This window comes from Diadema antillarum, unplaced genomic scaffold, assembly GCF_040938485.1.
Source record: "Diadema antillarum isolate AM-2024a unplaced genomic scaffold, OU_Dant_1.0 seq00000784_RagTag, whole genome shotgun sequence".
In the NCBI taxonomy this organism is placed as follows: domain Eukaryota; kingdom Metazoa; phylum Echinodermata; class Echinoidea; order Diadematoida; family Diadematidae; genus Diadema; species Diadema antillarum.
The window spans coordinates 270,349-285,128 of record NW_027271672.1 but is presented as its reverse complement, the minus strand read 5'-3'; the positions used below and the strand labels follow the sequence as shown (position 1 = coordinate 285,128).

The 14,780-nt window shown below is 37.0% G+C and overlaps 1 protein-coding gene across 1 annotated transcript in view; it reads left to right on the top strand.

The window, feature by feature from the left end:
* LOC139739152 (otoferlin-like) overlaps nucleotides 1-14,780 on the top strand; it is a gene marked incomplete at its 5' end in the record, with an annotated part of 107,449 nt that overhangs the window by 59,022 nt on the left and 33,647 nt on the right. Inside the window, 2 exons of the mRNA XM_071649767.1 lie at nucleotides 1,278-1,762; nucleotides 2,869-2,982. Coding sequence (XP_071505868.1) covers nucleotides 1,278-1,762; nucleotides 2,869-2,982 — 599 coding nt within the window. The remainder of the gene's footprint in view (nucleotides 1-1,277; nucleotides 1,763-2,868; nucleotides 2,983-14,780) is intronic.

The window sequence follows — 14,780 nt, the reverse complement described above, 5'->3', positions numbered from 1 at the left end:
AGGGGAATTTTGCTAAACAAAGTTTATCATCTTGTCATTGTTAACTCCACATCTCCAAGTCTTATCAATTATCTTATATTTGAAAATTATTTGATGTAACTGATAAAAATAAGTAAATGAATAAAAGTAATGAAATTAAAACAAATTTGCATCTTACTGCTTACCTTATATTGGAGAAAAGATTTTATGGAACTGGTTAGATTAATTAGGTATTACAGTTCAAGAAATTTACACAAATTTATCAATTTGAAAGAAAAAAAGGAATTTTTACAGTCTTCTTTAACGTATTGCTTATGTAAGAATCAGTTATACACCAACTGTATATCAAGAGAGAAATATTTGAAGTTTGGCAATTCACACAAACAAATATATATATGAACAGTAAATGGCTCAAATAGAAGAAAATATTTTACTCTATACCATAAAGTGCTAACAATGAATAGTAAATCAACAAGAAGAAAAAAGAGAATATGATAAAAATGATACGACACCAAACCACACAAATGTGTACCCGTATCTTGGAACTTGATAATTGAGACAGGGTGCACTTCATTTCGTCAGATCTTCCTTCTATCTCATGCAGTGAATCATCAGGATTATCTCCCAATTCAAATTTCATGTCTTAACGACTTAAAGACTTAAAACTGAAATAAAAGTATGAAATGAAGATTTGCTTCAGTTAAAACGAAACAAAATCTTAATGCACATATGCTGGATGTTCCCAATTGAAGTGCTGTTAAATATGAATTGGACATGTCAGTTCAATATTATTCTTACCGTTCAAAAAAAAAAGAGGAAAAGGTAAACTGAGATTGTAATTATCTGTACAAAGGGGTGATGGCTGTATACATTGGGCAAAGCTCTCATTAGATACTACAATGAAACAGTTTGTTTTTAGACAGTTTCAAGGGAAGAGGGATAACTTTGCAGTTGGCAGTTTATCATTTATCTAAACCCGTTGAGAACGGTTTGATTTTGCTACAACACGCATTTCCCGTAGACACCTGCCCGAGTATATATATTGTACTTGGGACTCGTCCTCAACGGGTTTAAGGACCTTATGCTGAAGGTGTGTAGATAGGATGCATAGTATATACCACTTGTAAGAAACATCAGCATGAAAGGAAGCAGAAAAACTTAACATGGCATTAGAAGCCAGCTCGTGAATATCAATACTTGCATAATGCCTTATACCTCTAACACTCCCACTAAATCAGTTCTGATGTATAGTCATAGATCCTCACATGTATCAGGTGATCATTTATTGAATTGATCAGGTGACCAGCTTGGAACAGGTGACACCACCACACCAGGAGCAGGTTCTGGTGGCTCCGAGAAAGCCGGTTCCAATGAGTCTGGCAATGCGGGCAACAACGGATACGCGCCCTCGCAGGCCGGCAACGGGAACATACCCGGCAGCAATGCCCTGGCCTTGATTCCGGATGCCACCAGCCAGCGCGGTCCCGGGTCGAAAGCGGGATCCAAGGTAGGATCTAAGGCGGGCTCGAAGGCGGGCTCGAAGGCCGGCTCGAAAGCGGGAAGCGTGATCATTACGGTGGAGAAACCGACTGTGGACCAGAATGGAAAACCCGTCGGGGATGCCATCATCGAGATGCCGGCGTCGGACGAGAAGCCCGGGGACGGAGATCCCAAGGACGGAAAGCCGCAGGATGGACAGACACCGGCCGAAGGAGAAGCAGGGAAGGAAGATACTGGAAAAGAACCAGGAAAAGATGGAGAGAAGGAAGGAGAGACTAAAGAGGTATGAGGGATGACTTTGTCTTCCAATGATACAGTTTTCTAGGTGACACAACATTTACTCCTGCGACAATTGCCCCAGTCATTTTCTCCAAGGACTTGTTGCGGTGCCACCTGTGGGAGCATTCTAAAATCGACTAATGGTTGATCACAGTGGCTAGTCTATGTTATTCATACTGTTTTTGCTCTATGCTTGTAAATGTCTGTAAATAACTGTATTGTAATGTAAGTAACAATAATCTAGTCTGCAAGAATCAGCTTATTAAAGGAGGCAAACTTAACAAGAAGAAGAAGAAGATGGACAAGGCTTAGGGTTAGGGTTGTGATAGGGTTTTCGGTACAGTTTGATGTGAGGATTAGGATTAGGGTTATGTTGTAGGTAGAATTTATATTTGGCTTATGGCTTAGTGTGCAGATATTTCATGGGAGCAATTGTTGCAGGAGCAAATGCTATAAAACTAATTATCTGGTATGCAAAATGTGTTCTCCCATTGTTCACATGTGAGAATCAGAATAGAATGCAATGGGGCTGTTCATAATCTAGCTCAGCTCCCTCCTCCTTTTACAGGCTTGGCAGCAGCACTGCCCTAAATACTGTGTTTGCTGTTATTTTCGCAAATGAAGAGGTCATAGACATTTCATGAGATGTTGTTTTCGCGAATTGACGCCAATGCGAAGGTAAACGCACTATCACCCAAGTGCATCAAGGCATTTTCATGTGTTGTTAAATTCGCAATCCAACTATGATTTGCCAAATTTGCGAAAATTAATCAAACCCTTGCGAAAATAACAGCTTATACATTAGTAGGTTGCATTGTGTAAGCCACTGTACCATGATGGAGTTGATGGGGCAAATATGAAGCTCATTGCCCTGTGGTCATGATATTAAGAGCAGACGCTTTACTGATTCTTTTTTTTTTTAGGAGGGGGGGGGGGAGATACTAGGAAGATGTAAAAAAACCATCAGATGAAAGTCTCCTTTTTAAGGCATTGTCACATAAAAATTGCAAACTTAAAGTTTGATCATAATAGAAAGTATGAGTGGGGGGCAGGCAGAAGGGTTATCACAGTGATGAATACTATGACCACTGGTGTGTATTTGTTCCGTAGGGAGAGAATGCTGAGGCCCCCGTCCCTACCGGCAAGAAGAAGCTAGACGAGGATGAGGAGAATTCCTTGGACTGGTGGTCCAAGTATTTCGCAACCAAAAGTGCCATCGAGAAGGTAAGACTACCGCAACCTACAGTGTAAGTGTAGATTCAATACATACATTAATTTTACATGTAACACAGGAGAAACCCCCCCCCAAAAAAAAAAAAAACAACAACAACAACAACAAAAACAAAACTGAAATCATTGCTATTGGTCCAGTGCATGTTGTTGCCATGACAGCAATGCCGAAAGCCTTGGATGCAGCCAATACTTAGTCATAAATTTTGTATTCTTGTATCGCTTTGATTCATTGTGGATGTGGCAGTGTATGTTCTTGTGCAGTGCATTTCCAAAGTGTTTACTTTCTGAAAATCAAGTGTGACAGTTTTTTTTCGTGCTCATTGATATACAGGCATCTTTTGTCTTTTACATTATCTTGATTAAACATGCATATTAAAAGAAAATCAGATGCATGATAGTGACTCCAAATCTTTTTTTTTTTTGCCCCCATATCTAAATTGCAAGTTAAGCAACATTTGTACTTCATGGCTTTATCAAACAGCTTTCAAATTGTTTTGTGTCTTCCCAGGCTCATTTGTATTTCATTCCATCTATCAAACAGTACATTTTGTAGTATGTTATACAAATGGAAAAGGAGTGTTAGCAAAGCCACATATCATTCTCAACAGCATTTTTAATAGTATTGCCTTCTAATGTGAGAATGTGTTCATGTTACAACATTCTTCTGTGCGCAATACTGCATGACAAAAGATTAAGTTCATGTCAAGTCAAATCTTAGACATTTACCCAATGTATTACAAAAATTAATTTTATTTTTAAATTACACTTGCCTGCCTGTTATTTCTTCTTTTGTGAGCCTGTGTTAAAAATTTTGCAATTATTGAAAATCTTTAGTGAAAGTTTTATAAAGAAAAACAAAGTAATATGATAGGTTGGAGAATGTCTGTTACGTGAAATACATTACCAGAACCACTTATAGTGGTGTTTGTAATGCATTGCACAGATTGCATTATGCATTGAATTACAAATTAATTACTACGTGGAAAAAAAAAAAATCCATGCACCGTCAGAAGAAAGTTCCATTATCTCAAATGTCACATCCATATTCAAAATACTGCATCAATGTCATCACATATAGGAGGAATTGGTGAGAATCTCATGATTCTTTTTTTTTTCATCTCCATGTGTGTGTTGCTGTGTTTCCAAGGGGAAGTTTCATCAATCATGTCTTGTGTGGTCCAGTAAATGCAGAGAGATTAGCGGAACGGCAGTGAAAATGTGATTGACATTGCATAATTAATTTGTTCATAAGTTCCGAATTTTTCAATATTCTTAATCTTATAATTTCTGCATGCTGTGCCTGCTAGATCAAGACTCTACAAAAATTTGTGATGTCACCTTATTAGAGTAACGCAGTAATAGTAAAAACAAGAATTGCATTGTATTCAGTGTGAAATTGCACATTCCTTTGACTTATTATTGAGATATATTACTGCAAATGCCATTTTCAATGCATTGTGGTGAAGTTATTTCAATTTCTTTCTTAATTTCTTGAAAAAAACAAACATCGTTTCCTTTCATACGTTCTTTTAACTGTGATATCACAAAGTATGAGAGAGTTTGCAGTTAAAGAGAGCACCATATGGAATCAAAGAAGGATTTATTGTATGATTTTTCTCAAACCTTCACTGAATGTTTTGCTGAATGCTCTGCATTTATTGATTACATGTGTGTGTTTGTTAAAACTTTCCCTTTTTAAGGCAAGTTTCCTCACACTAGGATCTTATCAGGGATACAGATTATTCATCTGAAATGAAGTTTGTGATTCCTAATTGCCATGAGTTCAGATAAATGGTGCAGCAACCATTCAACATTTTTGTTTGAGAATATCAAAATATTGTTCAGATTTAAGTATATATTCATCAAATCTGTTTGAGAGTTTATTTATTAAATTGAAGCAAAGTATTTAAAATTTGCAACATTGCTCACTTCATGCAAAGCATGGCAGGATTTAAGAATGCTGTCTGAAGAATCCTACAAATGCTGATTTCTGAGCCACACTGACTCAAATTGAAATTTAACTAAAAATGCACACTAACAGGAAACTTGCCGTATATGATTTTTTTTAAGGTACATAATTACAGTTTATTCATACTGAATAAATAGAGCATTGTTTTTTTTTGTAAATTTGTCTTTGCTGTGGTATTGAAATGAGCGTTTCAAAACACAATTTGCACATATTTGTGCATTTGAAATATGCACTTTATAAACTCTGAAATTTGACCTTCTTGAGAGCAGTAACAGACATCCTTTAGTAATGTATGAAACCCCACCTGTGCAAAGGTGTAAATATTGATTTTGTTTTGTTTTCTTTGAATTTCTTGGTCTGTTGACTGGTCAAAGAAAGTTTTGATGAATATTTTAGACAATGAAATTCTTTAAATCAATTCAGACAAGGTGTAAATAGAGATTACCATATTTAAGACAAATGCAGCATTATCACAAATCATAATGAATAATTCATTATCTCTGTATGATTATTCACGCAAGAGGACATGTTCCTTGTGTATCACTTTAGGATGTCTGTTATATAAAGCCACAATTTAAATGTTGTATTTGCCAAATGGCGATGCACCATAATGTTGTTTTGCATTTTCATCAGTTGTGTTCTTTTGCTTTTGCTCGTTTGCACTGCATTTTGTGTTAAGATGATAATTTAAGATGCCATGTCTCTCTAACGCTTAAAATGGCAACAGCAGAGGTTGAGCTAACTGCTTTTAATCTCTTCATTGGATGACACACATTTTGATGAAGAGTATACCATATATTTGCCATCATATACTGTGCTGTCTTCATACTTGCTGTATGAAGAAGAGCTCATTGCTTTCATTACCAGACAAACTAAATATCACAAGAGGGTCTAAAAAGTGCTTTAACCGGTCATAAAACTGCACACAGTTGACATTCATGACTAAGATAACAAATTCATCTGAGCACATTTCATGTCAACCTACCACTCACAAAGTAATGGTGATCAATTACCACTTTTTCAAAGAGTTACAGCTTAATATGATTTCATTCTTTTTTAAGAACAAGGGAACAAGGACTCTTGTGAACACTTTTGTTTTAGCATCATCCAAAAAATGTTTTTTTTTTTTTTTTTTTGGTGTGTTTATATTATATTCTCATGCTTTGGCATGCATACAATGATCTTTAATTTTTTCTTGGCTTCCATGCAATAATAATAGAATGAAAATCTCTGCTTGTTAAATACATATATCTGTATTTTCTCTCTTTATTTTTGTTTTTATATTCTAATCATATCCCATTGAATTTTCCACCTCCAAAACTGAAGATGAAGGCAGTACTAGCAAGACGAAAGTTGGTCAGTTCTGAGCATGAAAAGTATTCGAGAATTTATAGTACATTGCATATACTGCAATGATATTATAATCTCTTTCTCCTTTATTAAACAATGTATGCCTCAATCCTCAATATAATTATTCAGTATATATTGTAGAGTGGTTGCATGCCCATACATCATATCTTATCTCTTGAATATCTCCAATATAGGTTTCTCTATAAACCATTGCATGGATTGCAACTGTACACCCTATTGTCAGAGTTATGGAGTGCATTATATAGAACTATATGCATGAGGAGTGTCAAACCATCTGTCTTTCAACTACATAGTCAATATTTCACTCTATTCCAGTTATCAGTATTATATGAAGAAAATGCCCTGTCTCATGGCATACACAGTTTACTCACATCTATTTGAATGATCTTTCTGTGGGAAATGATATCTTGTCAATGTCTCATGAAGGAGAATTTTTATTTCTCTAATTCGTCGCTTGCCTGGAAGAAGGGAACGAGCGCGCGAATACGCGTAAAAAATAGATTTCGAGAAAATCGCAATTTAAAGTTTCAATTGACTATATCTTTGATATTTGAATATCAATACTGCTGAAAATTCACAAGTGAACAGATAATATTCCAATTTGGTACTAGCTAAAGTGGCTATAATGAATAATCTACAAATCTTATGATATTGCTTATGATCTTACCTCATGCAGGTCTTTTCTCGAAATCTATTTTTACGCGTATTCGCGCGCTCGTTCCCTTCTTCCGGGCAAGCGACGAATTAATACCATAAAGTGCTTTCTGCTGCCAATGTAAGATTTTAATCAGCACTCATTTTCTAAAACCCTACAGTAGGTCAATAATTTGGGTTGAAAAAAATCCAAATGGACTTTTCTCTTGCTGTTGATTAAAAGGATCGGAGATAATCCTAAGCACAAAGAGGTATTTCACACAAATAATTTTGTCAGTAGTTGTCATTGTGCTGTATTGGTACCAAATCGGGTGGAAAAATGAGAAAGATTTTATGTCCCAAAAGATTTATTTATTATACATTTTTTTTCAAATTGTGCTTTCTATTTTTAGCTCACCTGAGCCAAAGGCTCAAGTGAGCTATTGCGATCGCCCTTCGTCCGGCGTCCGTCGTCCGTCGTCCGTCATCCGTCGTCCGTCGTCCGTCGTCCGTCGTCCGTCGTGCGTCGTGCGTAAACTTTTTACATTTTCATCTTCTTCTTGAAAACCCCAAGACCGATTTTCATCAAACTTGGCAGGTAGCATCCCTAGGGGGTTAGGAACTCAATTTGTTAAAATGGGCACCATGCCCCACCCAGGGGGCCCCCAGGGGGGCCCAAACCCCCCAAAATTAAGGAATCTGTAAAAATCTTCTTCTCTAGAACCAGAAGTGATAGAGCTAAGTTAATAGTATGAGTTAGTACATTGATGACTGTAGTTTCAAGTTTGTTCATGGCAGAATCAGGGGTGCCCCCCTTGGGACCCAGGGGAGGGGGGTGGGGAAGGGTTCTAATGGGGCCTAAATTGTACATTTTCATCTTCTTCTTGAGAACTCCATGACCCATTTTCACCAAACTTGGCAGGTAGCATCCCTAGGGGGTTAGGAACTCCATTTGTTAAAATGGGCACCATGACCCACCCAGGGGGCCCCCAGGGGGCCCAAACCCCCCCAAAATTAAGGAATCCGCAAAAATCTTCTTCTCTAGAACCAGAAGTGATAGAGCTAAGTTAATACTATGAGTTAGCACATTGATGACTGTAGTTTCAAGTTTGTTCGTGGCAGAATCAGGGGTGCCCCCCTTTGGACCCGGGGGGGGGGGGGGGGGGGGGGGGGGTGGGGGTGAGGAGGGGTCCTAATGGGGCCTAAATTGTACATTTTTATCTTCTTCTTGAGAACCCCATGACCCATTTTCACCAAACTTGGCAGGTAGCATCCCTAGGGGGTTAGGATCTCAATTTGTTAAAATGGGCACCATGCCCCGCCCAGGGGGCCCCCAGGGGGCCCAAACCCCCCAAATGAAGGAATCTTTAAAAATCTTCTCTAGAATCAGAAGTTATAGAGCTGAGATAATACCATGAGTGAGTACAGTAATGACTGTAGTTTCAAGTTTGTTCATAGGAGATCCAGGGGTGCCCCTCTTGGGGGTGGGGGGGGGGGGGTGGTTGGAAGGGTCCAAATGGAGGCCTGAATTGTACATTTTCATCTTCTTCCTGAAAACCTCATGATGGATTTTTGTCAAACTTGGCAGGTAGCATCCCTAGGTGGTCAGGATCTCAATTTATCAAACTGGGCACCATGCCCCACCCAGAGGGCCCCAGGGGGCCCCAATTCCCCCAAATTAAGGAATCTTGAAAAAATTGGGCCCTTATTGTACATTTTCATCTTCCACTTGAGAATCCCTCGTCAAATTTTGGTAGAGCTGTGAATAATTTAGATTAGTGACTGCGTGAAAGGTGAACTTGCGATACTCAGGTGAGCGCTAGACCCGCGGGTCTCTTGTTAATTAAAGAATGATTTTGTTTAATGACATACAACTAATGTGCACATAAAACACTTGTTTCTCCCCACATATACATGTTACATAACAGTATACAGTGGAGGAATTTGGCATTTAGCTAGGATATCCTTAAAGCTTGCAGGTACTGTACACCAAGTACTTCAAATCGGGCAGTGTTTTTTGACATAATGATTATGTGTGGCTAAGAAAAGATAAAGATCATCCTATAATTAGAGTACATTTTGTCATTTCTTTATGATATTTGTAGCTAGATGCATATGTGCATTGCAGAAACTGTAGTTTTCAAATATGCACGACAGCAAAAACAGGACAAGCTTTCGGTGATTTAAATTTGTGAAACAAAATCTAATCCAAAGTTTGAAAGTATCAATGGTATATGAAATAGGATGTTTTCACAAGTAGGTTTGGAAAATGGAAGGAACGAAGGGAAAAAATCCTTGATTTACTAAACATGTCTTTTATATGTCATGGAAGTATATGTACATGACATTGTACATGTATTATCAACATTGTCCCCTGCAAGATTTTCCAATCTTTATACACTCCACATGATTCACCATGTTGGTATAGTCTGTTGGTTAAACTTTAAAGAGGAAACATTGACTAAATTTTGTCACTTTCAAGGAAAAAAAAGGTGACCTGTATTTCAAAGTCAGTTTTTTTTTTTTTCCATTCACATGTAACAGCGCGTGTATAATTTTTTAACGTACTAGATTTTGTGTTTTTGCATAGCAGGTGGTGATGCTGTATTTCTGTATTTTATAACATTGGTTTTCAAGTAGGTTTGAGGTGTTTTTAACCACATCCATGCACTGTCATCTTTTGCCAATACTCCATTTTTTTTTTTCTCACGATCTAACCTGTCATCATTTGGCCATATTCCATCTTATTTGCATATATTGATACTAAACTGCATATCACTACAGTATTATTGTCATAAGTATATCTCTAATGGCGTCTATTCACACTAACACTCTCATTTATTATCTCATATTCTGTAATGTGTTTTGGAGAACCATGTGGTAGGTACAGTGTAACTATTAAATCTTCACATATGGTGGGAATACTACAATCATAGCCACAAAAGGCCTGAATTTTGTTAATGTTCGTTTGTGGGGGATACTGTAAGAATTGTCATTTTTTGTGTGTTATCAATTTTTTCCCCCCCATAATCAATGAGATCAATTTTGTAGATAATCTTGCAGTCTTGTTGGTCTTTAAAGCCAGCTATTCACACAGTTCAACTGATGCTTTGGTTGTCAGTGGATTTAATGCTGTAGTACTATAAAACAGTTTGAACCAGAATGCAAGGTATACATGTATGAATTCTTACTTGATGGCTCGCACACAATGGACCCTTCTGTCTCATGATAACACTTTAAGACATGGCAAAACACTGTGCGTTGCAAGTCAAGCCTCTATTCAATGCACCTCGACAAACAAATGCCCCCTCCCCCCCTAAAAAAAAAAAATGAACTGAATGAAATATCAGCATAATTTCACTTTTTGTGTCTGTCTTATAATTGTATATAATTTGCAAACACATAATCACACACACACAAATCTGTAATAATATTCCCCATTTTGTGGTCGTGTATTATTGATTCTGTAAAGATATGATAGGGTCTTGATGTAGAGGGCGCTATTTGCACATCTGACATTCATTCTGTGATGAGCTTTGCCATAACTTAGCGGTGGAATGTGGACTTACTGCAAAGGAATTTACCAGTTAGGAAAAAGTTAGGAAAGCTTTGTTTTGATCCCTGATTTGAGTTTTTTATCACTGGATACGGAACCAATCCCAAACATAAGTATATCACAAATTTTTGACCTAATGTGTTACAGCTTAATCTATGCTTGGTTCTGAAGTTTTTCTAGAGTTTTGTAGTCTTATTTACACTGCAGGTGAATCAGAAAAGATATTTATTCTCATTAACCGCGGGTAAAATATTGTTTGCGGTGCATTCTATATGTTGACATCAATCACTTGGTGCAATGCATTTACAAGGAGTACAAGGAGTATACATTGTATATTATCAAAGATTACATATTGTTTTCATGTATTCATGCTTCCAAGTTTATTATCAACACTGTCCCTCTTTTCCCCAAGGGTACATATACACCATGTACACTAAAAGGGCATTAACCATGTATGTATAAGGCTTTTGCTGTGTACCTTGTGTTCCCTCAGAAACCGGCTGCTTACATAATGTACACATATACAGCTATGTGGCAGCACCCTCTGCCTTTATGTTACCCACCATATGTCGTGAAGGGTTCTATAATTTTGTTGGTGTCTACCCTATACACAATGCAGCTACATTTTCTTTTCACACATACTTTTACAATATTGCATTTCTATAAAAAGATACCCTTGCAGTTTGTGCCTACCCTCTGCTTTAACATACATATGGTATATATCTTTGCTGGGGGTCCTATGGTAACGACATAAGCTTTTTTTATTATCTGTGTTGAGTAATTACTCATACACACTGTACCTTTTGTAAACTGAGAGAAATGGTATTCTCTGTTTGATAAAGGGAACTTATACTGCAGCTGGAGTGAAGATAAATCCACAGGTGAGAAAGGAAATAAAGGGAGTCACATTCTGTTCGATCTCAATGCTATTTTTTTTTCTATGTACACATCCTTGGCTCCCTTGCCCACCCCCCACCCCCACCACTGTACCTTCCATTTTCATATATCATAATATGACAGTCTAATATCCCGTTTGTAGACCCCCCCCCCCCCCCCCCCCCGAATCCCCTCCCCCAGAAGTGAGAGAGAGAAAAAATATATATAGGGCCTACAAATAGCAAGAGTATTCAGCAAGAACAAAGTAAGTCCAGTTTTGGGAAAGGGTTAAATGTAATTGGCACATTAAACCTACTGGAAAGAGTGCCTGCAAAAAGGAAGTATATCCAGAGTCAAGTGGAGGGAGATATCATTCAAAAGCAATGTAACAGATACTAGAAATGGGAGGAAGAGTTGTCTGCTAAAAGGAAGCACTGGTAAATCAAGTCTGATATTGGAAAGGGGAATGCACACTACAGTGATGTTTGTTAAGAGTACTGTGCAAGACAGAGTCCAGCCGTAATTATTGTTGAAAAGTACATTGTATATTATGTTATAACATGTTGTGAGCAACACAGAACAATTATATCAGCACTTAATATATGATCTCTACATATATTTTCCAGGGAGAAATGGGGGGGGGGGGGGATGGGTAACACATGGTTTAAATGTACTTCATTTATCTTTATTAATGTTGGGCATCATGCATTTAAAGAAGCACAAAGTTCTGAAGTGGTAGGGAGAGTATGCTGTACTGTCTCTCATATCATAGTGTGATTTTAGCAATCATTAGTGTGAAATGAGCCAGGATTATGGGGTATTCACCACTTGCCAGGACTCATACACACATCCACACCCCTACCTCCCCCCACCCACACACACACATGCCCCCCTCCCCCATACACAAGCACACACAGACATACACATACACACAGACATACACATACACACAGACATACACATACACACAGACATACTATGCACAAACATGTAAGAGACAGATTTGATAACAAAAACAAACTTTTTCCTTTTTCTTCAGTTGCAACAAAAACAAACTTGTCATTTAAAGGATCATAATTATGAAAGAACCTGCGCATAAGAAAGAGGGGAAAGAAATGGCAATTATCAGAATCAATCAAGGCTACAAGCTATGGAAAAAAGCAAAAACAAAACAAGGGCAACTGCAGCAAGCATGAGTTTGCATTAAAACAGATATTCAGTGAGTCAAAATGTAGACAACTGTGTTTTCTGATGTCATTCATGTACCTACGTACTGTACATAATAGAATTGGCAACATTTTCCTTTCTTCTGGTTTTTTTTTGTGTGTGTATGTTAAATTTTCCATTAGCATTGTGGGGATCATTTCTTTATTCTTTACAAATATGTATAAAGTACATTTTTATTTTTTGTCAAATACATTATCAAACTTGAGCTTCAAGAAGAGGAGGTGAGCTACTCTGTAATGGACACACCCTATTTTATCTTTTTAACTTGATTTTTGAAAACACTAATTGAAATCCAGTTCTAACATGAATAATTTGTGTCTGTTCTTAATCATCACCAGGAAGTGGTTTAAAATTGTTTGCCTGTTTATGCAAAAGCTGTGTTTCTCCAATATCAAACAGCTGTGTGTGTGTGAGAGAGAAATTAGATGTAGTGCCCGTGGTGGAAAAGCAACATTACTGCCACTTGTCACTATTTTTCCTAAGTAGGTTTTAATCAATAATTTGTATCACTCCATCACAATCATTACAAGTCATGGCTTAGAATATAGTTTGCCTGTTCATACATAAAACTGTGAATATCAGTGTCATGCTACTGCTAGAAATTAGTTACAAACTGAATAGTTTGTTCGCAAAAACCGATAAGTCCATTTTTGAAGATTTTGAAGTACGGTGTCTGTCATAAAGTACAAAATAATACCTTTTAAATGATATATTGGTCACTACATATAAAGGTACATTTTTGAAGTTATGGTCAAAAGAAGCAAAAATTTTCTTATTATTCTCCTTATTTTCCTTGACCTTTAATCGCAAATATCTCCATTTGGCAAATAATGGACTTATCGGTTTTTGTGAACAAACTTTTCAGCTATTGAAGGCAGGAAAGTGGCATCCACCTGTCAGTATTATTGTTATTTTTTTTTGTCAGTTTTCATCCTGCACTCTTGTCATCAAGACTAATTAAGACATACTTAATATCTAATTAATATTTAATTAATACTAATTAGTGTGCCAGAGCTGCCAAGTTGCCCCGATTCTTCTGGAGACGTCCCGAAAAACTCAGACGGGATGATTTTAACCTAATACTGATTGCTTGTAGGAATTGCTCTGGTTTTGATGTTTGAATACTGGAAGCTGTGATTTGTCGATTAGTGGAGTGATCTGTATGTGGCATTTTCTTAATAGATAGAATGCAATGCCTCCCATCTTTGAAAAATCCATGACAGATTATGACAACAGGTAATAGAATGATTCAAAGTTTGCAAAACAGCTAATTTGTAATTTTGCATATAATTTTCTTTTTATGTCAATCTATGTGACTATGGAAGACTGACAAAGAATCATCAAATTATCTTCCTCACTATGTCCTTACCACTGTTAATCTTGGTTTGAGAAAAGATTAGAAGAAAAGACTGATGCATTTTCTTTCGTAGAAATACATGCTTGTCTGCAAGAGGGGACTTAAATCTGTTGATCCGTGGTTCCTTGCTTAGATTCAATGTTGCCTTTTGATAGCAGCCATGTGAAGGAAACCATGATTAAGATTGAACATCAACAATTTTGCTGTGGTTGTTTGCAGTTTCAGTAGTACAATGATTATAGTTTGAATTTTATTCTTATGTCTTAACTAACAAAAGATGACTTTTATATTAACATAACACACTCTCTAAATCCTCTACCCCCCCCCCCCCCCCCCCGAAAAAAGAATGGGGAAAAATGAAAAATGAAAAAATGAGTGAAGACCAGTTTAAGTAAGTAGGGAAACATGATATAACTCAAACTGGAATGTGACATTCTCTTTGATTGCAGTAGATTAAAAGCAGACTTTATATGATAGTGATGAAAAGTTATTAAAATTTGTGGACATTTTATACCTTGCAGCACCATAAAACATAATTCTTTCCTACATTTTCTATATGCTTTTTAGCTGCTGTCAGTTCTCCTCTTTAAAAGTGATGAAATAAAGTTTGACATGGTTTTAAAAAGGCTTTCCTTTTCAGAAAGTTGTCAAACCTTGGACTAGTGTTCATACGATTCTCATCATTAAGAAATAGAAACTTGTTTGACAAAGGTCTGCCAAACATTATTAAATAATTTTCATGCTAGTGCACAGTAACTACAATTCACCCGAGAGCATGATGATCAGGATATATACACTGT